We start from the raw sequence: 25837 nt of genomic DNA, 5'->3' as shown, positions 1-25837 counted from the left end.
ATGAAATTGCAATGAAGAAACATCTTTGTATAATATGCAATTTGTCAGTTAAAATATTAGTGACATACACAAAAATACAAATAGTAGTAAGTGTAGTGTGGACTTTATGCTAAGAGGTATGTGGAATGCTGTAGGCGGTATACACTACTTTTAAACATTAGCAAAAGGGTCCTTGCCCTGAAACATTTCGAGAACCACTTCTTTAAGCCATCTCTGGTTTGCTCCATAGAAGTACGTTGAATTTGATAAACTCAAGTCTTACTTCCCTAAATGTGTTTTTTTATAACAGCTGCATCCAATAAAAAAATGGCACCTGTTCTTGATACTTCTTGATTTCCTAATAACCCACATAAATCATCACATTAGGGACATGACAGAAAGTAAATTCGGCCATTCATCCTTTTTTTGCACATCTTATTTCTGGGATTGTGAGAACACATTCAAAATGCACATTTTCCTTTACAAACTTGAAAGAGAATCAATATGAGGCGGTGAAAGCACTAGTAATAATGCTTGTAGGGCTACAAAAGGTACTCATATCAAGATCTATTCAGGTAGGATATTAAACTTACGAGGTTTTCTACTTGTTTTATAAAAATATAGCTAAGTTTGGTTACTTGCAAAAGGATGAATTAAAAAAAAAAATCTGTGTTAAAAATAGCTTTCATTACTGTGGACATCGAATATCTCGTAATCCATCTGGATGGCACATCTTTAAAGTAGGGGAGGAGCCCAGAGTTCCAAGGAAAACAAAAAAAATATATGTGGACTCAAGGAGGGTAGGAAAATTCCACTTAGAAGGCTTTCATCCCTCTGGTTAAACTTTGCAGGCATTTTAATTGCTATACCACTTTACTGCATGGTCAACATAAAATGCTTACAATTATATTCCATATTACCACTAACAACTATAGCCTTAACTATATTTACAAGCATCTTTCTGTGTGTTCAGTATACATTACACCTAGTCTACTATATAGATGATTCATTCCTTTCAGGTGTTGGGTGTCTTAAGTCTAAGCCTCTGATGCTAACAGTGGTGTTCTTTGTCCCCAGCAATGATGTCCAGATTCAAGGCCCTACCATGTTATAAAAAAGATAACCGTCATATTAAAGTGAGACGGAAAACTGACATTGATCACTTGGTAAACTTGTATTACGCTAAGTGCTTCCACAATTCATAATTGCCTTTTACTTGCTATGAGTAAGGCTGGTGTCTGGCGTTAACTGTCATAATGTGAATGTATGCGCCAAGGTATGTATTTACGTCTGGAGGTGAAAGCCTGTCCATATGTGTGCAGTGTGCAACCATCCCCCACCTTATCTGGGTGAAATACCTGAAAAGAAGACTGTTTTTTCTTCTAGTGGATTCTCGTATGCTGCATCCAGTTTGTCTGGCAGGTCACTCCAGAAAGTGGCAACAAGCATAGGCCCTGTAGGCTTAGATCTGGGATTACTGGTCCTCCAAAGGAATCTAGGGGAAATGAAAGCATTTTACAGTAACAATTACAAATGTCTGATTCATTTGTACATCTGTTTTTCATCACTGCTTGCATGCGGGCAAAGAAAACTACAAACTGGAGGCAATTACTCCACAAAAGACATAAAGAAGCAAAAATTTGTGCTTTCTTTATTTCTTGCTTTGTTAGTGGATTAGAAACATCTACAAAAATACCATGCTGGCCTGGGACCCTAATTTAGAGAAGCCTAATGAATTAGAATGCGGCATAATATTTAAGCCCAAAGGAATGCCTTAAATTCCCTAGTAAAGATACAGAAGTCGGCACTTACAAGAAACATTGTTAAGGCTTTCACTTTTTTTTTATCCTTTTGTCTTTCTAAATAAAATCCATCCATCTTCAATACCCACTTATCCAGAGCAGGGTTGCAGGGAAACTGGAGCCTATCCCAGCAAGCATCTTATACAAGGCAGTAACAGGGTGCAATTCCATCTCAGGGTCAACACACACACACACACACACACACACACACACACACACTGGGGCCAATTTAGCGTTGCCAGTCCACTTAACCTGCATATTTCTGGATTGTTGGAGGAAACCACAACAGCTGGAGGAAACCCCCACGGGCACACAGAAAAGTCAAACTCCATGTAGGGAGTACCCAGAATGTGAACCTTGGTATGATGCAGCAGTGCTATCACTGCACACCGTGTCACCCCTTCTAATGAACAATTCTTATATATTATTAAAATAATTTCTATTTGTGGTATCAGGTTTGGAGGTCTCCACAAATACTGTAATCTAAATCATTGGTATCACACCAGTTGTGCTTATCACTTAATTAGGCACAAAGTTTCATTGCAATGAATGGTTTTGCTGCATTAAATAATTGCTGCAGTCACATTTTCATAATTAATAGTTTATAATTTTCATGTGAATTTCAGGTTTGAGTTTGGAGAGTTTCTGTTGATTTGCTTCTTTATCGACACAAAAAAATCATTTAAAGATTTACTCTCTTTTTGTGAAAATAAAAAAGGAAAATCATTAATCAAGCATTACATTGCTATAAAAATCATATGATCAATAAACTTATTGACAATTTTTATTTTATAGAAATGAGTGGTCATCTTCATGTAACAACTGTGTAAATTTAGGTATCTAAGTTATTCCTGGATTTTTATACTGGTGCATAAAATCTGGATGGTGCATTCATATAAAAATTTCAACTGAGAATCTTCTATTTTCCATATTGTCCTTTTAGAATATGAATGGTGCATTTTGCCTTTTAAGATCTGAAACATCCAGTGTGAGACATATTTCAAGTAAAGTAATACAACACAACCATTATTTTGAAAATAAAGGTTCTACAGTGTCTTTCTTTGTTTACATGTGACAAAGTATGAAGTTGACATGGCTACTCTCCTCCCTAGTTACACAAATGTGCATTTTTTTAACCAATAAGATGTAAAATAACGTAAGAAAAACAAAACTGTTTAAAAAAAGGAGTCTCATAGTAACACATCCTTGCTATACAGGAGGCAGGAGAGGTTGGGAGCATGTGCTGATAGCACTTTGCCGCACCCACCACATGATGAACCACCCTAATTGAGACCTGAGTGCATTGGGTGACACCTCAGCACCACACTGAAACAGTGTAAGGTTTTTTTACTGTGGCTGGAGTGCCAATTCTCCCACCAACCCCCATGTTTTCCCTGTAAGTTGGAGGACCTGCTTGGAGATTAACGTCATACTCAGGATGAAGGAATTGCAGGTTAAGGGCCTTTGCTCAAGGGCCCAATAGAGCAGAGTCACTTTTGGTTTTTGCAGGATTCTCTAGCCTCAGAGACACCACTCCGCCCTATGCTTTTATACAGGGTGTGTACATAAATCATCACTGCTTAATTGCGTAGAAGTTATTTATTTTTGACAGAAACATCAGGAAAAATGAAAATGTCAGTAATTACACATTAGTTTGTCTACTAATTATGAATGCTGAGAGCAAGACTAAAACAGGGCAATGTAGAGCCTTTCATTATCTTTTTTTATTGTACTTACTTTATTGTAGATACCAGTCTAGCAGTCAGTGATGCCAACATTAATTTTTTCACTGCTTCACTATAAATGATTATTCTCCATTCTCATTACTCTTCTGCTCAAACCTTTTCCTGGTGGCTACAGAGTCACACTGCAGCAGCATATCATGGAGTTCTCTGTACCACTTAACTTCACCTACCTTTGTACAAGATAATGTGGTCACATTTAATAATTCTAAATTAAACGTGTTCAAGTTTTTTTTTTGTTTTTTTTTTAATGTATACAGGCAAGAGAAATTATTTTTTTTGTGATGCAGTTAATATGCACAATGTAACTTTAGCAAGTTATGTAAACATGATTCAGAACACCAGGATGTTTATCTGACATTTCAATGGGCTGAAAGGATGAAAGCGGGAATCTGCCAGCACTGCTGGAAAAGTTAACCCAGAAATGTTCCACTATTTATATGTGAAAATAACAAGCCACACAGCAGCCTCTGCACTGTCTTGGACTTCATCAATTTATTGGTATATGTTACCTACAGACATGCTTATTGTAAATAAAGTTGGCATTTTATAATCGAGAATTTAGATGTTATATGGGGTTTAATTTCTGTTATTCCTGTTTTGTCAGGCAGAAGTACTGTTTAGGTTTACCTCCCAGTCTTCTTAGTATTATTGATTTCTGTCAATGTTATTTAATTGTGTGGTTCAGAGAAAATAAATACCAAAAAAAGGTTGCCATCCCTTTTGTTGCAACCATTTTCTATGGTTGCCCATGTCCTTTTACCTTTTCAGCTTCCCTGTATCTTTTTATTCTGATGGCTTTCTTGTTAACTACACACATACAGCACAATCTTTTCTATGGATTCTCTTCCCTGTTGATTTAATGATGTCTGGCTTGGTTCTTTGTGTGGCTGCTGCAAAATGTGTTTCTGTGCTAAAAGAATTTGAACTGTTACACAGTTGCTCTAGTTTCTATCACATTTTTAATCTAACTTTTCTTTGCCAAGCGCTAGCTCCCTTTTTTGTGATAACTGACCAACAGGATGAACGATAATGATCCTATTATAGCAATTGTTTCCTAAATGCAGAAAAACAAAAAAAACAAACAGGCTTAAAAAGGCAAGTATCAAATAGCTTGATGATGCAACTCCTTTTCCTGGCTTGTCTATATTGGTAAAGTATTCCAAGCAGTTCTCCTATAAAATACTAAAAGTAACCACCTCAGTGTTTAGTCTGCATTATTTAATTTGGATTCTCTAAATCACTCCATTAATGGAAACTGTAAATTTTTTCTGATTGATTTACTGTCAAGAGAAGCACTATAGATGATGACAGTGCATCTTAGTAATCTAGAATCAGGACTCACAAGGTAATCCACCACCATGGATGTTCTGTTATTAGGAATGCAAGAAACATCTGTGTAGTTTGTCTTGTTTGCAGACATTATTCATTTTTTTTTCTCTTTTTAAAAATATTTTTTGTTACCTGTGTTTCTCAATGGGCCCTGTCATTTTGTGGCTGTGGGCACAGCATGCTGCTGGGCAGTGTGGATTGCACCCAAGCAACATGTGATGTTGGCATAATTACACTGGGAGAGAACTCAACAAAGTATTTGAACATTAAGACCTTGCCATGATTGAACATAAACAAAGCTGCTTATGATACTTTTAGACTTTGGCGTTGTTTTGCATTTTGATTTTAACAAAAGATTGTTTGGCTTCACGTGTAACAGACCTCTGACCTACTGATTGACTATCCATCCATTTTCCAACCCGCTGAATCCTAACACAGAGCCACGGGGATCTGCAGGAGCCAATCCCAGCCGACACAGGGCACAAGGCAGGAACTAATCCCAGGCAGGGTGCCAACCCACCGCAGGACACACAGCAAGCATACACTAGGGAGAATTTAGAATCGCCAGTCCACCTAACCTGCATGTCTTTGGACTGGGGAGGAAACCGGAGCACCCGGAGGAAACCCACGCAGACGTGAGGGAGAAAATGCAAACTCCACGCAGGGAGGACCCAGGAAGCGAACCCGGGTCTCCTAACTGCGAGGCAGCAGCACTACCACTGTGCCACCGTGTACTTATTGACTAATTAATTTTAATTCTACTTATCTAGATGTTTGCTAATCTCTGTCACCTCTAAAAATTAAAAAAGTGTTTGATTGGACTTCAGCTTTCCAATCTGAGCACAAAGTCTTTGTAAACTTTTTATTATTAATCATTTACTGTCTCTACTGCATTTCTTGAAATAAATAAACACTTAGACAGAACATATATAATTCACTTAATAGGAAATTGGCTGTATCAAAGGAAGATAATTTGGAGGCAACAATCCACCCAGAGTAAGAACAGGTAAAGACAACTAAAATATTGTTGTTGCTGTACTAGTTTAGATATACACTTTAATTTTTTAGACCAAAATGCAGTTCTCTTTCATTTGTAATTTCAAACTGATACTTACCCTTACCCCTTTAATACCCTCATGCTTAACTGTAATTTTATGTGCTAATAGTGAAAGCAGCTATGTTCATTAGGCCGAGTGTTACAGTAGGTCACCAAATATTTAAACAACAAAAGGAATATCTAGATATTGCTTCATGTCACGTTTTGTTGTAACTCTAGGAAAAGTCAAAATTGCGTTCTGAAGAACCACTGTTTTATCATAACAAAGCAAAGCTAAAACCTCAGGCTGTTTCCCTTATCTTTTCTTAATAATAGACAACTTGTCAAACTGTCAGTTCTTTCCAGGTCTTTTGGTAGGTCAACAGTACAGACATCTGTTCTAATTCACATTTTTGTTTCTGGAAAGAAACTTCTCAATACTGTGGAGAGCACATGAATATTTAAACAAAGGGCATTTCTTGTAAGTGTGCTTTTATGCTTTTGTCACAGCTGCAATATTCATTTTCTTCCAGAAAGAAATAGAATGTTGGCAATAATCTACTTCAATCCATCATGTATACAACATTTTAAAAAGGGTTCACTGAATTTAATAAGAGTTTTTAATTAAAGTAACACATATCTATCAAAGTAAATAGCTGAAATGCAACTTGTGACAAAGAATGTGAAATTTATAAAAATAGTTTTCTGAACAGGATATGCAACTTGTAACATAAACACATTATCACTATTACATTGAAACAGTACTGAAAAATGTTTCCATTTAGAGTTTATGATTATGAATACAGTTCTAATTATGAATAGGAAAGTGTGGAGACGAATGGTTATTTAAAGACAACCCCTTGCGATATTTTAATTCACCCTCACTTAACTGATAATTACCGAATGATTAAAATGTTGCTGGTAATTAGAACTCGGCAATGCTGTGTAGAAGTGGATGGGAAATCCTGCTTTTAAAAAACTTAGAGAAATGGCAAAAAAGACATTGCTGTAGTTTGAAAACGTTGGGTTCAATTATGGCAAGAGTTAGTCTGAGATGATCTTCTAGAAGACTTACAACAAAAGTGAGCATTAGAGGAAGCAGATAAACAAAAAGGTCTATTGGACAAAAACTACATTCCTGTTTTTAAATACGTTTACCGTGGGCTTGCCCAAAGTCTTTGATCAATTTACGACACACTGTGCAGACAGGGCTCCCTATTGCAAAGTAATGGTAACCAGTAAATCAACAATGATATAAACAGTATGTAGATATATTTTAAAAATTGCGAGTCCTTTTAGGCCAAGACTGGTGAGTAGATAAATCAAGATTTTAAACACTAGAAGGGATACCAGTCCATAACAAGACACACTCATACTAAGACCTATTTGTAGCTGCCAGTTAATCTACCAGTCTTGTCTTTGGGCAGAACTACTTGAGGATTACTGACACACAACCAGATAAATGTGAAAACTCCACATATTCTTTGATAGGACTGGAAATCAAACCTTGTGGATTAGAAGCAGTGAGAGCCATTATACCATCATGGCAGCACATGGTAAGATTTCACAATTGGCATGTTTTACCAGTCTACAATCAACTTTTTCAAACTCTCACATTTCACAACTGTTTGACAAGCACCAGAGTCTGAATAAAACTGATTAAGGTAAATTTTTAAAATTGTTCTTAATTGAGAGCATAACTATATTCAACTATAAAGGTATTTGTAACCCATCTCCATTCTGCTCTAATTTCCTATTTTTTATATTGGCATACTGTGGAAAAATCTTTGTGTATTTTACTGTCACTAGTCTTTGTTCACATATGAGCCTCTTTGTATCATTAATAAAGTTTGCATCTGCAATGAATATCAATAAATGTAACTAATTTTTAATTACTTTGCTATCTTTCTAAGCAAGACATAATTGGCAGATAGAGAGAGAGATAGATAGATAGATAGATAGATAGATAGATAGATAGATAGATAGATAGATAGATAGATAGATAGATAGATAGATAGATAGATAGACTTTATTAATCCCCAAGGGGAAATTCACATACTATGTACATGACTTAGTGCTGCTCACCTAACTTCTTCTGGGAAGATGTATACAGTATATGGCTTTATACAGACTTTTACAGTACACAATTATCTTCTCTACTCAATTGTTTTTTTAATTAGAGAATTCATTACGGGAAAAAAAATTATGATCAATAGCAGCCATACTCTTATTTGCCACAAGAGAGGAGACTACTCATAGACACCAATAAAACATTACTGGGCTATACAGTTAAATGTTTCTGTGCCCAGAATGTAGGATACAGCATCTACAATTAAATTATGGGAAAAAATAGCTATCATTGCCTGCTGAATATTACTGTCATTAAGTGCAACATGGGACTATGCACATATCTGCTTCAACCTCTATTGTAAAATTATTCTTATAATTTAACAATTACCAGGTATCCTAGGGCATTATAGGAAGTTGGTTTAAGCATAATACTAACTGCTTTCTATTTTTACATTTATCATTTTACATTTATCACCCTTGACTACTGACTGTCCCCCAAATCTGTATAGTACAGCCAAAAAATCAAAAAGGTTTTCTTTTTAAGGATCCTAAACAATTATTTAATACTGTTCAATAAAATGTAGAAAACATATCAATGAAAACAAGATTCCAAAAATCAGATATTTCAAGGCAAAGAGAGTAACTGCTTTAGTGGGTCAGCAGGACAGTGAAACACAAATAAATACAATATGGCCTCATGTCTTTCTAAATCAACAGAATTAAGCAACAATCTCTACACTAGATATTTATTGGAGCTCCTACTCAGATCACAAAAAATTAAAGAAGATACCAAGCACTAAAAAAAAGTTAAGTTATTTCTTTCTCTTGTCTTTTCTCTTTTTATCAAAAACATTAGAGAGCATTACAGAGTTTCAGGGTTAGAAAGCAAATAGAAAAATGAAAAAAGTCCAAAAGACATCAAAAATCCCTAAAATTGTATCAGAAGCACTCAAATAGCCCCAGATCTTAACTAATGGGGTATGGGTGGGGTGTTTGAAAAACTTTGACAGTTCCCTGGTCTCCAAATGTTCTTTTCACATTGTTTGAGATTTTAGAGACCAAGGAATCCACTGGTCATAATAATTTTGTATTTCAAATCAATTTTAATAATTGTAAAAATAAATAATGCTCTTCTAAAATGTCTTATTTTTTCTCCCCTTGACACCATGTTGTTCCCTCATGGTTGTTGTCATTTTCAGTTGCAGACAATTTCTATGATGTTGCTAAGTAGATGACACATTATAGTATTATGATGACTGTATAAATGTCAGTGTTAAGCACTTTATAGTTGTCCAAGATTATGGATTCAATCCCAAAAGCCTAGTGTACATTATTATTTAACAAAAAACATTTTTATGAAGCAGTTCAGCCTACTGTTTGTTGTTACAAGAATACTGAGAAGCTAGGATCCTATATTAAGAAGGAAGGAATTTTAAATGTATCAAACATATGTAGAACAACGTTTAACTAATTTAGGAACTGTTTGTGACAAATTTCAGACGTACTGTACATTTTCTTTCTAAAGTGCATGAAAAATAACCTTGCACTTTCAATGTCACAATAAACATTCAGTCTGTAATGTTTCAGTTTGCCTTTACTGATCATGATGCAGAAAGTGCCTTAACTTGTATTGTTAGTAATATACTAATATCGTTAATTGCAAAATGTAAAAACAAGTATGCCTTTGTATGTAAGCACTGCTCTTGATAGTGTGAGACATTTCATTCTCTTACAGAGGCTTGATAATTATTTTAGGCAGTCAGGCACTGCTCATACATATCAAACTATTTTCAATATGTACACAAATCTAATGACAGTACTCCATCATTCCTGCATGAAGGCAGATATGGTATCCCTCAGGGCTCTGCAAATGGGGACATATACTGTTTTCTCTTTATAATACTATTAGGAGATTCAATTTGAAACTATCATTCATTTTGATTTGTACACTATGTGGGTGACACTCCTCTGTATTTTTCAATCAAACCTGAAGACACTTCTTCAATTGTCTCATTAGTTTGCTGTTTCACTGAGGTAAAGCATTTAGGTTCTGTAAATTGGTGGAACTTTTACAAATGCGATTTGGTCTGTTTAGAGAAGTCATGATTATATCTTGCATCACACAGCATTCCTAGGAAGTAATTCTCTGCCCATCCTGGTTGCAGTAAAGTTCAAGTTTACTCTGATGGACAAGAAGGTTGCCTCAATGTGACTCTGAATTGCAAAGAGGAAAATCTTTAACTGTTTACGTGTATGCACTGATCAATTATTCAGAGTAGCCAGTCTTTTAAGAGACATTGGATTCATGCTTGACTTTGTAGTCCTACCTAAGATACTTCAACAGCCAAATGTGGAGTAACAGAAATACATGGAACAATAATCAACACATAATCAACACTTGAGTAAAGAAGGATGCTGAACTGTGAACTCATGAAGACTTGATGACTAGCTTTTCTTAATATGCATCTGTACAGAATGAGCTCAGCTATCCCTTCAGGAAGAGATTATCCCATATCTCAGCAGAAGTTAGAGACGTATAATCTGAATGGACATTGTTCAAGACCTTAGTAGTTGAAGAAGTTGGAAGGAGCTATGGCCAGAAGGCTATTAGGGTCTTTTATGGTAGCAATCCATGGACCCTAGTGATGGACACCTATAGTAAAGGAAGCTATAAACTTGAAGAAACTGGCCTCTGAAATATTAACAGTCGGGGCTCCTGATGTTACTGAGAGGCATAAAAATGGTAGCCTGTTTATGGGCGGAAATTAGTGAGACCATGGAGAATGCCTTTCAAACAACATCAAGCAGGTTCTGGTAAACCAACTGTGATCCTCAGCCGAGGGTTATTAGCATCTGAATGAACTCCTTTTGGATACACCCCATGGTGGAAGGCGTTACCAGAAGCATTGGTTGGGGACTAGGGTCTATCTCTGTAATTAAAATCACTGGGGTGATTAAAAGGCTATGTAGCTGAAATTATAAAGGGCTGGGTATTGTGTGGAAATTGTGTGGAAGGCAGGAGTAGTGCCTTGGGACTGGCAAGCTTGGATAGTAGACCACATTTCTAGAAAATGGGGCAAGAGGGCGTTTTCTAACTACCAATGGAGAAACTCTCCTTATACCACTTACAAAACCTATGTCAACTCCACCAATACATGAACCTCATCTTCATAATGTGCAATGTATTTTCTGGCCTTTGAACAGTGGATCAACTACTGTATTTGTCCTTGCACAGATATTTGAAGGTGTTGGGCATTTGTTAATCCTGCCTACATGTGGATGCCCACAGCATCTTTGGAAGGTTCTACAAGAGTATGGGGTTCTGGGGCTACTGCCATTCAGTTGCTATATTTGTACAGCAGAACATGTGTTCACATACTTACTATTACATTAAGACTGTTCAGTGTGGAGGCTGGACTCCGGATTGGGTTCATATAGTGTCCTCAACTGCTCATGATTTTCACGGTCAGCCTAACAGCTATGTTTCTAATTACATGGCCTCATCAGACTTTGATTACTGGTGAATAACAGAATGGCACTTAGCTAAGTGTGATGTGGTTGAGATGAGAATTAGCAATTCTAAATCAGAGGTTACGGTCCCTTCCTGGAAAAAATGTGATCTTACTTGAAGCTAAAGATTGTGCATCCTTCAGATGAAGAAGTTCAAGTACAATGCAGTGTTATTCCAAAATGAGAATAAAGATGATTGTAAAATCATGAAACATCAGTGCACCAGATGCATTTCTACAAAGGCACTACCAGACTATGTTGGTGAATTGGATGAAGCTGTTGATTGAGCAGTTGGTCTACATCTCCATCCAAGGGTCATGACCTCTGTATAGTAACTGATAGAACGTGACTGAGAATGAGCAGCAAAAATTAATTTATTGCACAAGGTTGCTGGGATGACTCCCATAAAAGGTTGAAGTGCTCGGCAATAGAGAGCAGAGAGTCAACTAGTTGAGATGCCATGTAAGGTAGTTTGGGCATATACCGTATTTAGGATGGTACTAGGACACCTTCCTTGGAGGTGAACTTGGTGGGGGAGGGGGTTGATAAATGACCAATATGCTGGAAGACCTACAATATATCTCTTGACTACCATGGGGACATGTGGATGTTCCCCAAGAAGGGCTGTAGGGTGTTGCTGATGATAACAAGAATGAGTTAACCTATCTCAGTGTGGACAGCAACAAAATACTGTCAACTTTAAACTTGATTTTACTCTTACACAATTTAGATGTTGCCTTTTCCATTAATCTATCTTTTAACACTTATGTCTCTGAACTGTTCTTTTTCCCTTTAGGATATTGTGGGAGTTCAGCCCGGACACAGACAGACAGACACCAATAAGTCCAACACACGTGTTTATTTACAGTATTTACACTTGCCAAGTCCCGCACAGCACACAGTGCCCCAGCACCAATCACCATAAGTCTGGGCTTTCCAATGCCTTCCTTCATAGGAAGAGTCACCAGAGACATGAATGTCACTGCCGAGGTAAGTAAACCTCTCGATGAGGTTGACACTCTCTCCGCAAACAGACACACTGCTGATGCCTGTGCCCAAGATGTCATTAAAAGCCTGGATCTTGGTTTTTATCCAGGACACTCGCAAGCCCGGACACTCAGACTCCTCGCTCAGTCTCTCGAGAGCCCCGATAAGAGCCTTCATTGACTCTGTGAAGATCACAGCATCGTTAGTAAAGTCAAGATCCGTGAATCTTTCTTCACCAACAGATGCCCCACAGCCGCTGGTCCCCACAACCTTGCTCAACACCCAGTCCATACAAGCATTGAACAGAGTAGAAACAAGAACACACCCCTGACAAACCCCAGAATCAACTGGGAAAAACACAGAGGTTCTGCCTCCACTCTGCACAGCACTCACAGTACAAGTGTATGGGCCGGTCATGATATCCAGCAACCTTGAGGGGATCCTGCAAACCCTCAGGATGTCCCACAGGGCAGCTCGATATAGAGATACAGAGAAATGCTATTAAAATAAACTATATTTACCAACAGGCATCTCAGTCTTAAGGAAATAATAACAACAAATTATTCCAGTTTTATGTGTGGCATTTTTCAAAGTCAAATCAGTATCATACACTACATTTATTTATACAGTGAGACAGACTTATTGTAGTAACACAGTGGCGCACTTTTGCAGCTAGTGCCATGCCTTACAGCTTCATGCATTCACACTGTCTGTGTAGTGTATATTCATCCATCCATCCATCCATTTTCCAACCCGCTGAATCCGAACACAGGGTCACGGGTGTCTGCTGGAGCCAATCCCAGCCAACACAGGGCACAAGGCAGGAACCAATCCTGGGCAGGGTGCCAACCCACCGCAGGACACACACACAAACACACCCACACACCACGCACACACTAGGGCCAATTTAGAATCACCAATCCACCTAACCTGCATGTCTTTGGAATGTGGGAGGAAACCGGAGCGCCCGGAGGAAACCCACGCAGACACGGGGAGAACATGCAAACTCCACGCAGGGAGGACCAGGGAATCGAACCCAGGTCCCCAGGTATTCACTCTCTCTCTAATCCTGTGGGTTTCTGTTAGGTATCCTGGTTTCCTCTCATTGAAATGACATGTAAATTACTTTAATTGATGACAGTAGATTAGCTTAGTATGAGTGCATTAGAGTGTGGTATGCTTTCGAGGGTAGGTTTCTGTGTACCTTCTTATACTCCTGGGGCAGTCTACAACTCTGTGGTGGATAAAATAGATTTAGAAATTGGGTGGATAGATAGTTTTACTGTAGCTAAGGTCTCTGAAATAGTTTCACTTTTTGTAAGGTTATCGATACTGGCTTTCAGTCAGGATTTACAAAAGGACAGCATTCTGTATAGATCTATATTAATATTTTATTGTTTGTCTTCCTAATGGGATCAGGTCCAACCAAATCCTGTTCAGTTATACTGTGTAGTGCTGTATTTAAAAACATTTTACCTCTAGTCATTAGACTTGGTTAGTTTGACTATACACTTTATTTTGGTATTATTTTCTATCTACAATTTAATCCTAAGACTTCTACAGAGGGAATCCACTGAGGTACTTTGTTTTCATTAAGCTTTATTTATAGTTAGTTACTGCAAAGTACAATATTAGACTTGAGGGATTATTCATTATTAACACTTCCTATAGAAGCTCTCTGCTCATGGTTTATAAAGCTATAAATAAAATAAATGACTGGGCTTTTCACCATAAATCATTTGGGGCCCCATTAAATTATTTCCTGAGTAAATGGTTTATTTAAAAATGTATTTTTGCCTGTCTGTAGATTATAAGTATACTTGTTACGATGATGTTTTCCTTGGAACTCCTTTGTGAATTCAGTTGCCTAGGAATAAATACTTCTTTGGCCACATTGCACTGGGCTTCATACAGTATTAGTCATCACCAAGAGAGAAAGCCATTATCATCATGTTGCTGATGGCTGGACACTTTTTTTAAAATTATTTTGTTTTGTTTTGTTTTGTAATACGTGTGCTTTACAAAAAGTAAACCTGTTAAATAAAATAACTGAGAAACCACTGTCAACTTAGAGTGTAGCATTAAATTATATGAGTTTAGCACAGAAACAAATACAAATCAGTTAACAATGACATAATTTATCTTTCTCTTGTTAACTACATTTTTCCATCCTTTGATCTTTCAACCTACTTAAATCAGTTTTAAAAATAAAATTATATTCTGTTTGAATAAAGACGTTTGGACAATGAATGAAACATAGACACATAAGAGAGGTATAGTATTTCATCATCTGCCTGGGAAAAGTCAATTAGTCAAAAGTCTTTTCAGACAAAACTATACATAATTATTTGTCTCAAGCAATGCTTTTATATTATGCCACGATAAAGCAGTTTAAAATGTTTCTCCAATATGAGACTGTTTAATGATGCAGTTGGTGTGATTTATCTGATTCCTTTAATTTTACATATAATGCTTTGCTTCATCTTTAATTTGAAGGTAATATGTTTTTGGAAATACTGATGACTGAATTTATATTGTAAAGCATACTCTACAGCATACAAATAGTTGATTAGCAAACCATATCAGTTTCATTCAGCCAAACTGCATCATTGTATTTTCAGTGTAAAGTCTAGCTTCACTCAGGAAATAAAGACACAAGTGATTTAAAGAGTTGTTTGGTTTAAATCATAAATTCTTGACTGAAAATTTAAAAATTCCTTCGAAGGGTAAGATGTATAATAGGTGCAGATTTTTCTGTTGAAATTGCGAAACTAAGTTACAAATAACACTACAACTATGGTGCATAAAACATGTTAGTAATAACCTAGCAACAACATCAATAATAATAATAATCCTCCAACTGGAATAGTGCAGAGCACACAGATGCAGCAAAACAAAATTTATCAATCAACACAGCAACAAGACTGCAGCCGTACGATTTGAATGAATTGCTAAAGGCTGTTTTAATCAAAAGTATAAGTATCTCTCAATATGGGTTGCACGTAAACTTGCAGTAAAGCTTGAAAAATATCTTCCTCTTTTTTTCACCACCACCTATGATTTGACTGATGAAAGTCTTTATGTTCATATCTTGCTTACTATAGACTTCTTTCAAGACTTCTTCTCATTGAAAAACTCCTTGACCAAATACCAGATGCTGTGCTCTTTGCAAAAGTGGGTAAGGAAACAGGCATCATGTGTAAATGTTTAAGGATATTCATTATACTTCGATACTGTAATTATATTGAACTATTCAGTTTATTTCAGTGACCTAAATTTAATGTATATAGTTATAGTTTATGGCTCTGTGTTGATTGTCATTATGATTAAGATTATGATTATGTTGTCACCATCACTGTTAAGTTACCTTTTACATTGGAAGATTAAACAGATAGCTGTTTGTATTGCTAATCAATGTTGTTTTTTCCTACACATTTGACACAGATTCAGTTTTTAGAGAAATATGAAATGTATGAAAAAGAAAAAAAAAATGCCGACCTGTCATTTCAGCTGTTTGTGGTACCCTGTGACTATCATTTGCCAATATACTGTATGTGTATTTTCCCAAAAGAAAATCTTCCAGACAGACATTGCTATAAGCAACTGAATATCTACCTTAACATCCTAAAATTGCCGGACTACTCTTTTCACTTAATCCCCTCCACATCTTGACCTTACCAGTGCTGACTTCTTTCTCTTTCTCTCTCACTCTCGAATTCTCTCTCTCATCTACAAGTTTCTACTTACAGATGTGGCAATGATGATTCCATTCAGCTGTGATTTTTCATTTTCTTTTTCTCTTTCTTGGCCATCATGAGCTGACCTTCTGAGGTTAATAAAATGATTCAACTTTCTATGGAAAGCCAATACTACAGCTTTTTTTTTTTTGAGGTAATTATTTAAAGAAGATTTGTTGATGTGATTTTGGCAAATAGCACAAAAGGAGAATTTGGTCACTCGAAGAAGAAACAGGAACTGAAGAATTTTTCAAGTGAAGGCACAATTCGAAAAACAAAGAATGACCGTTATTAACAAATGATTGAGGCCACTGCAACAAATAGAATAGATCTAAATAAAAAAAATTCACCAGGCACTAGAAACTAGAAATTGACTGAGTCTGCATTGTTTAGGGAGTGTTTAAATTAGTAGCAGTACATAGATCATAGGAGATACTGTATACAGTGGTAAATACAGCATACTCAGATACAATTAGCACATGATTGCTGTTGTAATTTACATACTCCATAATCCAGTCAGTAATCAATGATTCAAGACCCGTTTTCCACAACAAAGTCACAGGGATGCATAATTTATCAGAAGCATTTGCCATATTAAATTAAACTTGAATGGGATGTCAGTGCATCACGGGCCACACCCACACTCACACACTCATTCATTTGTAACTTTTAATATGAAACTGAGTAGAGATGAACTGCGGAGAAAAACTGAATGGCAACTGATCCCAGATACCAACTAAACACAGCTTTGTTTGTCGAGTGGCAATTTGAAAAAGCAAACAAAAAAAATTTTCTTACCGATCCTTGAAGAAAAATGTTTCTCCACGGATCTGAGCCACTGCTTGAAAGACAATATCCTCCTGACAGAGGTCCATGGGAGTAACAGGTCCTTGGGTGGGCGGAAGTGGTTTATCTGTTGGGAATCCTAAAGCAGACAAATTCAGAACATCTTCTGAGCATAACATTTTTCTTTAGTGTATTTTTTCCAGTAATTACGTTTTTCCCAAGATACTTCAAGAATATTTTTAAAATTAAGGTGACAATTATTTATCTGTTCCTGGCATCTGCATTTTAACCCCTTTAATCCATCCATGCATTTTCTTACCAGCTTATCTGATTCAAGGTTGCAGAGAGATGGTACCCATCCTTGGGCCATTGAGAGTAATGTGGGAACTCTTCCTGTGTGGAATACTAGTCCATCACAGGGTATGGCAAATTAAGAGTCACCACCTGCACATCCTCACCTTCCGAGAAGAACAGAAAGACAGAATGTGCAAACCTCCTCACAGTGTGGAACAGACTAGGCTGGATATTGAATTCAGGATTCTGGAGATAAGCAACAAATTTTGTTGCATTGTAATACACACCAATATTTTATATTAACTGTACTAAATGTGTGATTGAAGTCTAGCATGGTGCCTGAAACTTATTGTGGATGGTACTGTAATACTTATAAAACAGAATATCTATTGAATATATTTCTGAGATTATCAGTTTAAGTGTAATTATAACATACACGGTAGAGATTAAGGGTAGGGGTATAAGTTAATTAGTAAGTGGCATTCAGTGCATATACAGTATATCATTTAATACAGTTTTACTGTTCTAAAGTGTGAAGATGTTTTGTATTTTGAGATAAGTCCAAAGGCAAGTGATATTTATGAATAGATTATTAGCAAATCCAATTTTAATTACAAACTATATTAACTATGAAAATACGTAGCATTTACGTCTGATAAAATGTACACTATGAAAAAGACATAAATCTGATATGGTGAATTATAAGTAAAACAGTATGGTTTCTTCTGTTTACAGATGTGCAAATTTATGTTTGGTTTTCTATTTGTGTTGTGGTCAAGTATATGTGTTTTTAGTTGCTTTATTACCTTGTGCATTACATTAGTCCAATGAAGACAAAGGTTTTCTAACTTATTCTGTTTGTGCGGAATCCTTACAGAGTGGAAACCTGTCTAGGCAGTCACTCATCACACATAAAAATAAAGTTCACAAAATATTTTTAAAATTCAACCTTTGGCCATTGCTGTATTATTTTGGAAAAAGGCAGAACCAGCCCTGGATGAATGCCTATTACTTTAAAAAGTTGACACTCATTTACTTACCCTGGGACAAATGAGAAATTTCAGAGTTGCATTTAAACCAAAAACTAGACTCTTCAGTGGAAATTAAAGCAGACAAAGGGGGGACATTATGCAGGACTACCAGTATAATCGAGAATAAGAGTTTAAATTGCATTCCTTAGACCATTCCACCAAATGACCCCCATGTCCAGTCTAATCATCTTCAACTGCTTAGTCTTTAAGATCACATGCTTTATATAATTACAAACACTCTGGCATTATTATTTTTGACGATTTCATATTGTTCTTTTGGTAACTGGCAAAATTGACTGATACACCAGCCTGCGAGTTGCCACTCGCTTTTATTGTTTTACCATATAACTCTTGGATTCCTTTGATGTCATCGTATGACAGCTTGAAGTTCTTGGTGTAGGTGTAGATTGGAGCCATTAATGCCCCTGGGTCCTGTGAGTGCTCCAGGCCTAATGCATGGCCAAATTCATGGGCAGCAACCAAGAAAATACTGTAGCCTGGATAAAGAGGGACAAAGAAAGATGATGTGTAGTATGACAATTACACTGTTCTTAGAGATCATTCCTATTAAAAAATAAATGAACCCTTAAAGACGACACAAGCAAATAAAACATGAGGACTGACCATAAACAGACATTTACTACGCTGGTTGCCGGTTGAGAATTTGTCTTATGTTTAACCCCCAAATATTGTGCAGCATGGGGACATTTTAGAAAAGGTTAAGAAAGTATGTGTATATTGACTCATTTATTGACTTATAACACACAATTTAACATGTGATGTTTATTATTTTTCTGTTTTAAAAGCTAAAATTCTAAGAAGCAGATAAGAGCTTTAGACAATGAGTGACTATAATTAACCTGGCTGTTTAAAGGTTATTTTTCCTTATGATAAATGACATTGTGTTAGATGGTCAATGGCTTTGTGAATATTTTAAATAATTAATCATGGCCTGCGACGTGCAAGTTACAAGCCTGAAGAGGATGTTTTAAGATTTGAACTTTTTAATGGACTATTCATTGAATGGTGGGTTTTATTATCATTTTGAAGTTCCTGTTCTTTTACTGTCATGTTTTTACAAGGGGGCTTGAGTTTTGTTTTAAGAAAGGGTTGGTTTTAGTGCTTTTATTATTTATTTGGTTTTAGTGCAGTGTAGGGCCACCAGTTTAACTGGGTTGAAAGAAGGGTTGAGCCTTTCTGTACAACTGGAAAAGGCTCTTTGCTAACATTTCCCTGTTCCCTTTTTTTACTGCTGTTGCTTGGGTGGGTCCACTGACAGTCCTTAAAGCCTATATTTTTTTTATAAGGTGTTGGAGATGGCTGGGGGTTACGACCCGGCCGGAACGCCCAGGAAGACCGGAGGAGGGCTTACGCCTTCCCCAGTCCATGTGGGGGCGACCGCCCTGGTGCCTTTGGGGGCCACAGGTACAGAGCTTTGAAGCTCAACCCTGTAGGGGCCCGTGGTCACCGCCAGGGGCGCCCCTATGCCTCTGGAGCCCTGGACCTCGACACTTTCGCCACACCCGGAAGTGCTGGGGGGAAGAGGTGCAGGGACATCCGGAGTGCTTCCGGGGATGCAGCTGGCACTTCCACCACACTGGGGCGTGTCGGTGGAAGATTGCCGGAACACACCTGGAGCACATCCGGGGGAATATAAAAGGGGCCGCCTCCCTTCATATTGTGGCTTGAGTTCGAAGTGGAGAAGAACGGCGCTCGGGAGGAGAGACAAGGAGGTGGCCTGAAGAGAAAGGCATTGGTGTTGTGGCCTGGACTTTTGGGTGACTTTAGGGGTTTGTGTGGCACTTTGTAAATATGGAGCAATACAATAAACGTGTGTTGGGTGAGTTTAACGTGTCTGCCTGTCTGTGTCCGGGTCATCTTCCACAAAGGTAAGTATTTGAGAGTTTTCTGAGCAATGCTTGTTGTAAAATCCATGCTTGGTAAAATGGGGAATACAGCTATATGCCCAGCATCACTGTTTCCCTGCATTTTACATTTCAACTAATTTTGGGCGTAATGTTAATAAGCATGTGAAAAAATGGAATAGGATAACAGAAAAGAGAAAACAGTGGCCACTGTAATGTAGTTTTAACTGGAACATCATTATGTCAGGATTTATTTCACCATGCACTCTAGATGCTTTATAAATTTTTTTCTGCTTTAATGACCTTTTCTGTGAAAGAGTGATTCTGTTTGCTTTCCAGGCCAGCACAGCTGGTTGGAAAGGCTTTTCCTCTTGTGCATATTGCTATTCATTGCCACTTTGTTCTGAAATACTGCATATATATTATATATAATGTTCATAATCGTACATAATATATCCATCCATCCATTTTCCAACCCGCTGAATCCGAACACAGGGTCACAGGGGTCTGCTGGAGCCAATCCCAGCCAACACAGGGCACAAGGCAGGGAACCAATCCCGGGCAGGGTGCCAACCCACTGCAGGACACACACACAAACACACCCACACACCAAGCACACACTAGGGCCAATTTAGAATCGCCAATCCACCTAACCTGCATGTCTTTGGACTGTGGGAGGAAACCGGAGCGCCCGGAGGAAACCCACGCAGACACGGGGAGAACATGCAAACTCCACGCAGGGTGGACCCGGGAAGCGAACCTGGGTCTCCTAACTGCGAGGCAGCAGCGCTACCACTGTGCCACCGTGCCACCCTACATAATATACAGAACACTTATTTGTTATATGTACAGATTTCAAAGTGATAGCAATCAAAGCATGGGTTGTCTAGTTTGACCACTATTTTACCAATATGGCCTTAAAAATTATTAATGTAAAAAACAGCACATCTTTTGCATGATCATCTACAGATAATGACTGATTACTTCTCTGTTGAAAACAAAGTTCATTTCACAAAAAGAATAGGCTTGGCAAGCCATAAACATGGTTGCATGAACAAAGACCTTTAATATGTAGGTAAGGGCAATATTTCACAGACTAGGCGATATTCAAGATTAAAAAGCAATATTATCTCTGCACTTATATTTGTGTTCTGTTTGATGCTTGTATGTAAATCATATCCTCTTTATGGATTATCTTTATTGATGTACACTATATTCAAACAAACTGAAAATACTGATTTGACCCTTTTATCTATTTTTGACCATTTTACCTCCTTTTGTCTGATAACATTATCAAACAATGGATTTATAGTAAACAGTTCCACCAGCTCTCTCAAGCATGGCTGACTCTTCAGTGCTCACAATAAGACCTCTCAAAGTTGGGATAACAGAGTTTAGTGATGTGACTATATGCAGACTGCTCTTTTAGAGCTATAAGCAGGGGCTTTGTATCTCTCTGCAGGACACTACATAGATAAACACAACATATTTGTTTAATGAAAACACGTTAATTGAAAAAAAATCTAGCACTAATATTAATGCAGTTTTTAAGTAAATCGTTTTCCTGTCATGTCTCTCCTACAATTTACATGTCTTTCACCGCAGCAATTTCCTTTCTACTTCAGAGATGTGACTACTTCCATATTTACACTTGAGCAAAGACAGAAACTATTATTTTAATTAAGTATATCTTTCCATAAATAAAAGCAATGAAAATGTTACACATTGTTGCCACTCTTGAAAAGACCCGTCTCTACCTGTTTCGGCTCACACATCTCAGTAAATGTTGTTAACTCAGATTATAAGAAAAAAAAAACCTCCCCAATTATCTTGATGACAGTTCATATTACTTTCACTTGTTAAGTTTTTTTTCTTTGGCTATGATTATTGTGAAGCACTTTGAGATACTTTAATATATTTGTTGTTATGTACAGTACTTTAGCACTATTCTTTTTTTTAAGTGTTCTCTTTATATTCAGTATGTATATAATTTTTATATCCCTGTACTGTGTTTCTGTTGAACAAATACACATACATTGCACATATATTCATGTTCTATTTTTGCATGTATCTATAAACCAACTGAGTGATTCTCCACATAAGAATTCCTATGTACCTGTACTCATATACCTGTACAAATGAGAATTATTGAGATAAGATGCTTTTTTCCAGACAGTCAAGACATACCCAGCACACTATTTCAGAGGGGTTCCTACTCTTTCTAGAGTATAGCAGCTGAGTAGGCAAAAGTGTGGAAAAAAGTGCTCACAAAAAAGGTTATATTCTGTTGTACCTTGGTCAGGACAAAAGCCCCATTTGCGATCATCATCGTAGCTTTGAGTAGTTGCACACCACATCTTGTCATCACTGCGGCCTGATGTTGTACAGGAGTCATATTTGTTACCAAGGAAGGTGAAAGGGAAGGCACAAGGATCCCCATCAGAGTTTCCACCCACTGTTGACATAGCTATATGGATGTAAAACAGATAATAGATGAGTGAAAAAAATGATGACAAGAAAAAAATAGTGTGTTTAAACTTTTACAAAAAACAAAGCTTGGCACAGACCCAGTAGGATGTATCACCCAGTCATTATTATTCCTCCTGCCAAGGATATAAGTTACAGCCATTAAGATATTGGGATGCTCATCATGAACCGAGACTGTGCTGCTTATCAACATTGACAAGAGAAAAGGATAAAACAAAGTGTATGCAAATCTTAGCCTAGTGGCTAAGATGTATCTATACAAATCACAATTCATATAATGCTCATTGATGGACTAGTGTTCTGTTTGTGGTTGATTCCTGCCTTTTCACTGTAGCTCCAGGAATAGTACCTTCCCACCCCACCCCCAAATATTTTAAAATGTAAATGACAAGTTCAGAAAATGGATGAATTGTTGACCTGGTTATAATGGGCCAGACCTTATCCTGGCAGCATCAGATGTAAAATATGGATCAATCCTGAATGGGGTGCCAGTCCACTGCACATCCACACTTCTTCAATTAATTCCGACATGGCATTTTACTTAATATTGGGAAGTGGGAGAAAATTGGAAACTCTCATACAATAAAAAGGGTGCACTCACGCAAAGAATGCCTGGGCTTGGATATGAACTCAGAACTCCGTAGCTCCCATGCAGCAGTGCTAACTATGCAGTACCTTGCCACCCTTGAGTTAAGTCATTCTCCAACCCGCTATATCCTAACACAGGGTCACGGGGGACTGCTGGAGCCAATCCCAGCCAACACAGGGTGCAAGGCAGGAACAAACCCTGGGCAGGGCGCCAGCCCACCACAGGGCACACACACCAAGCACACAATAGGGACAATTTAGGATCGCCAATGCACCTAACCTGCATGTCTATGGACTGTGGGAGGAAACCGGAGCACCCGGAGGAAACTGACGCAGACATGGGGAGAACATGCAAAATCTACACAGGGAAGACCCGGGAAGCAGTACCGTGCTGCCCACTTGAATTAAGTCAACACATTAAATTATTCAGTATAAATATTCAAGTTTTGATTAAATCAGTTGCTGGAAGTAATGTCTATATTCATCCATTATTTTAATTGAGAGTTTGCCAAAAAATTATCAGTAATGTTTACAAGACAGGTAACAACCCTGGATGAGACATTGGTCCGTTTCAAGAGATGCCAATGTGTCTACCACGCTTAATCAAAATAGATCAATGTAGTGTTGGCAGAAAACATATGCAGATGTGGAAAGAACGTGTAAAAAACAGACATGAGTCCATGATTCTGAAACTGCAAGGAGGCCACACCAATCACTGCACTCTTGTGCTATTTGTTATGTTTATAACTTATTTGTAATTCTTGGAATATGATTCACCCATTTGCAAAGTCTTTCACTATATACATAGATCAAGCCATCCATCAGTGAACCAGTAAAATCCAGTACAGGGGATAGATCCACCAATGGATAGCCTCTAGTCCATTAGATTGTACTTTTAAGCACACAACCACACTCATTTGTAACAGCCAGTTTGGAATCACCAAGTAAGCTAATGAGTTTGTCTCAAGGAATGGGGAGGAAAACTAAAGTACTTCGAGAAAAACTTAGGCAAACTTGCAAAACATACACACACACAAATATATATGTGCATACTTTGTTCTCTCTGGGAACTCTAGTTTTCCACCCACACTCCCATAGGCATGCTACAGTAGGCAGCTCTAAATTGGCCCCAATGTGAGTGTCACTGTGGATGTGTGCATCACAGGGCCAGCACTCTCCGGGGTTGTTTCCTGCTTTGCAAACTGTCATATCAGGATAGGCTTCAGCCCCCTATGACCTTGAACTGGATGCAAAAGGCTTGATAAAATTATATTTATATTTTCTCTCCTTATTTATGTAAATGTATGCCTCCATTTTCTAAATTCACTCACACACAGCAGGGTCAAGGGAAGCTGGAGCTTATCCTAGCAGGCACTGGGTGCAAAGCAGGAACAATCTTTGGAAACGGTGCCTACCCATTGCAGGGTGAATACACACAGAGGCCAATCACCAATACAACTAACCTGCATATTCTTGAGTGTGCTAGAACAATCGAACACCCAAAATAAACCCATGAAGGCACGGGGAGAGAACTCCATGCAGGGAGAACTGGGACTTGAACCACTGTGCAGCCCTCTTTCTTCTCTCTCTCTTACAAACTATACAACACTATACTGTATATATATTATACTGTATATATACTGTATATACAGTATATATAAATCTCTGTATTATATAAAGAAATCCTGGAATGAGACAAGACTTTTTCAAGAGATATTTTCAAGTCCCGCGAGACGAGACTTTGGCCAATAGATTTTTTCAGTCATGCCCTCCTCTCAACCATATTCAAACATGCCCACGGTCCTCACATTCGTGTGAATACTTTTGACAGACAAAGTTCCTGCTCCCTCAGCTCTTATAAATTTTAACATTTTCCTCACTTTAAGTTCCCAGTAAAAGAAGACTTATTATGTCCAAATATTACTGAAGAATTTAATCACGAAGGGTTATCAAAAGAAAAAATGAGTACACAGGCAATCCTAGCACCGAGAAACGATGAAGTCAAATTAATTAACGCCAAATCGGTTACACGGCAGATTGGTTAAATGCATATTAATAGACTATGCTGAAACAGTTGGTGGTGATCGTGTAGAAGATGAAAATATCAACTTACAATATCCTGAAGAATATCTACAACAATCCAGGCAACAAGAAAGGTAATGTAGTACATCTTTTGTGGAAAACATTAGACACCAAAGGAGCTCTTGATATGCCATTCATATTAAAATGTTTACAGTTTCCCATTAGAATAGCTTTTGCTATGACAATTAACAGATCACAGGGACAAACATTTGAAAAAGTCAGTTTATTTATTAGAGAGAAAGAAACAACATTCACTCACAGGCAGTTATATGTTGCGTTGTTACGACGTAACTCCAAACACGGAAATTAAAATTCAAAGCAATATTGACAAAAAGTTAATTCCAAATATTGTTTTTACTGAAGTTTTACAGTAAAAGTGAAAGTTTAAAAAATATTTGTGTGTTAATTTCAAAGCCAAACAGAACAAAAACATACAACGCAACAAATACCTCTAATGCAACATGAAACATAATTTTCTTTCAATTTATTACGTTTTACTATTTTTTTAC

General features: G+C 37.4%; 1 protein-coding gene across 1 annotated transcript in view; it reads right to left on the bottom strand.

Annotated features, from left to right (window-relative positions):
- The window catches only part of mmp2 (matrix metallopeptidase 2), a 62341-nt gene that overhangs the window by 7354 nt on the left and 29150 nt on the right, over positions 1-25837 (bottom strand). Inside the window, exons 7-10 of the mRNA XM_028809317.2 lie at positions 22465-22638; positions 18648-18803; positions 16994-17120; positions 1338-1474 (exon numbers count right to left, since the gene is read on the bottom strand). Coding sequence (XP_028665150.1) covers positions 1338-1474; positions 16994-17120; positions 18648-18803; positions 22465-22638 — 594 coding nt within the window. The remainder of the gene's footprint in view (positions 1-1337; positions 1475-16993; positions 17121-18647; positions 18804-22464; positions 22639-25837) is intronic.

The sequence above is a fragment of the Erpetoichthys calabaricus genome, chromosome 9 (assembly GCF_900747795.2).
Source record: "Erpetoichthys calabaricus chromosome 9, fErpCal1.3, whole genome shotgun sequence".
Taxonomy (NCBI): domain Eukaryota; kingdom Metazoa; phylum Chordata; class Cladistia; order Polypteriformes; family Polypteridae; genus Erpetoichthys; species Erpetoichthys calabaricus.
The sequence above is the reverse complement of the archived record's forward strand: the minus strand, read 5'-3'. Positions and strand labels throughout refer to the sequence as shown.